Source organism: Phaethon aethereus (genome assembly GCF_964289735.1).
Source record: "Phaethon aethereus genome assembly, chromosome: 1".
NCBI lineage: Eukaryota > Metazoa > Chordata > Aves > Phaethontiformes > Phaethontidae > Phaethon > Phaethon aethereus.
The window spans coordinates 120,792,936-120,795,094 of NC_138575.1; the positions used below are offsets into that span (position 1 = coordinate 120,792,936).

At 44.5% G+C, this 2,159-nt stretch overlaps 1 protein-coding gene across 1 annotated transcript; it reads left to right on the forward strand.

Annotated features, from left to right (window-relative positions):
• Nucleotides 1-283: 283 nt before the first annotated feature.
• On the forward strand, nucleotides 284-1,769 carry B3GALT5 (beta-1,3-galactosyltransferase 5; the record flags this gene model as incomplete). Its single annotated transcript, XM_082014357.1, has 2 exons — nucleotides 284-370; nucleotides 813-1,769. The coding sequence occupies 2 exons, from the start codon at nucleotides 284-286 to the stop codon at nucleotides 1,767-1,769; spliced, it is 1,044 nt and encodes a 347-aa protein (XP_081870483.1).
• Nucleotides 1,770-2,159: the final 390 nt, after the last annotated feature.

Below are 2,159 nucleotides of genomic sequence, written 5' to 3' on the forward strand. Positions count from 1 at the left end.
ATCTGCTCTCTTTTAGTTTAAAACCATTATCCCTTGTCTTATCGCAACAGGCCCTGCTAGAATGGAGAAGGGGGTACTGACAAACCCCCTCTCAATGTCAGCACGCTGCAGTGAGTCACCTAAACTCTGCAAAAGGTGAAACATCCAAATAATCTGACACACTGTTGTTTTTTTTCTGAGTAGCTGACCACACGTCAAATACGTGACTCATGGCCCCTCCAGCAAGATCGGGAGCGGTTTCTGGGTCGGTGCAACAGCCCTGCAGGACACAAAGAAGGTGAGGATGGGAGGAACCTGGCTGGGTCTGCCAGTTGGACAGCACTTGATGTCTCTGGGACACAGGCACTTTTCAAACAAATGGAGAAACATGGTATTTAAAAAAACCCTATTGCTGTTATTCTCTCTCATCTGACATAGGCACATGTCTGCTGCTTCTCCACTCTCTGGCTTGTGAGAGCCCTGGTGGGTCTAATTCATGGTTTGTAAGATGCTGAAAATGGGGAGGAGGTCTGAAGCATCAGCCAGGGTAGCCTGGTATCAGTGGACATGCTGGTGTGGATTTCTGAGGATATGCTGGCTTGGGGGACAGATCCAAGTAAGCACGAGTGTGCATTTGATTGCCAGCAGAAGACCTTGTGGGAATGATACTAAGAAAGAGAAATGTGTGTGGGTGAGTGCCCTGAAATACGCAGCTTTCAATTCGAGACGACCTGGCTTTAAATCCCTATGCGGAGACTTTCGTATACAGCATTGAAAGGAGCTAGGTGGTGGGTTTTTTTATTATTTAATATGCTGTTCCTTCTTTCTTTCAGATGGATTTCAGAAAATTCAGGCTGTTTGTTTGCCTTGTAGGGCTCAGCTGCGCTAGCTTCTGGTTTTTTTACAGCAATTTGACTGAATTCTGTATATTCTGTGAGAACAGCCAAGATTACATACTCCCCATACGGACTTTTAGGAGAATTGGAGGAAACTTTTCACAGCTTCCGGATATAGACTGCCATAAGAACCCGCCTTTCCTCATCCTGCTTGTGACATCCTCGTACCACCATGCCAATGCCAGGATGGCCATCCGGCAAACCTGGGGGAAGGAGAGAACAGTTGCGGGCAAGCGCCTGGTGACATATTTCCTTCTGGGAAGCACTGTGAATCTCAGCCAGCAGGCTGATATTGCTGCTGAAAGCCAAAAGTACAAAGACATTATTCAAAAGAATTTTACAGACACGTATTACAACTTGACTTTGAAGACCATGATGGGAATTGAATGGGTTCACAGATTTTGTTACCAGTCAAGCTTTGTGATGAAAACCGACACAGATGTGTTTGTCAATGTTTTTCACCTCACTGAGCTTCTTCTAAGGAAAAAGAGGACCACTAGATTCTTCACAGGCTTTTTAAAACTGCGCGAATACCCCATCCGGAGAAGAGGGAGTAAATGGTATGTGAGTAGAGAAGAGTACCCTGGAAAGACCTACCCACCGTTTTGTTCTGGGACTGGCTATGTTTTATCCACCGACGTTGCTAGTCAGATCTATAACATTTCAGAGAGCGTTTCGTTCATTAAACTGGAGGATGTATTCATAGGACTGTGCCTTGCCAAATTAAAAATTCATCTGGAGGAGCTTCATTCAGAGCAGACATTTTTTCCAGAAAGGATTAGGTTCTCTGTTGCTCGCTTTAGGAGAATTGTGATGTGCCATGAAGTAGAACCATCTGAGCAGCTGAGCTACTGGAATCACTTAGTGACAGAAGATCACGGGGGAGTGCTCTAGCACCTTCCCCACTTGAATTAACAGACTGAAACGCTCTGCATTTATAGGGCTGATCTTTACTCCAGAAAAACTCCCAATTAACTCTAGATCCATCATGTTAAAGACTTTTTAAATGGTTATTTTGATCTCCATTTCTTCCCAGGAACATGCAAACCTCATTCCCATTCACTCTCACCTCTTTGCATCCCTTCTCTCTACACAAGTTGCAATTATAATTTTTTTCTGAAAGATGCAAGCCTGCAAACCTGCTCTCCAAATCTTGCTGCTACAGGACTTGGAACATTTCTGCTAAAGTAAAGGCCAAAGTACTTTTGTTCAGAGGAGAAAATTTGCACTCTCTTCCTGGTCCTACTTGATAGATTACTGCATTTGCACCCATCTGTGCAGGCA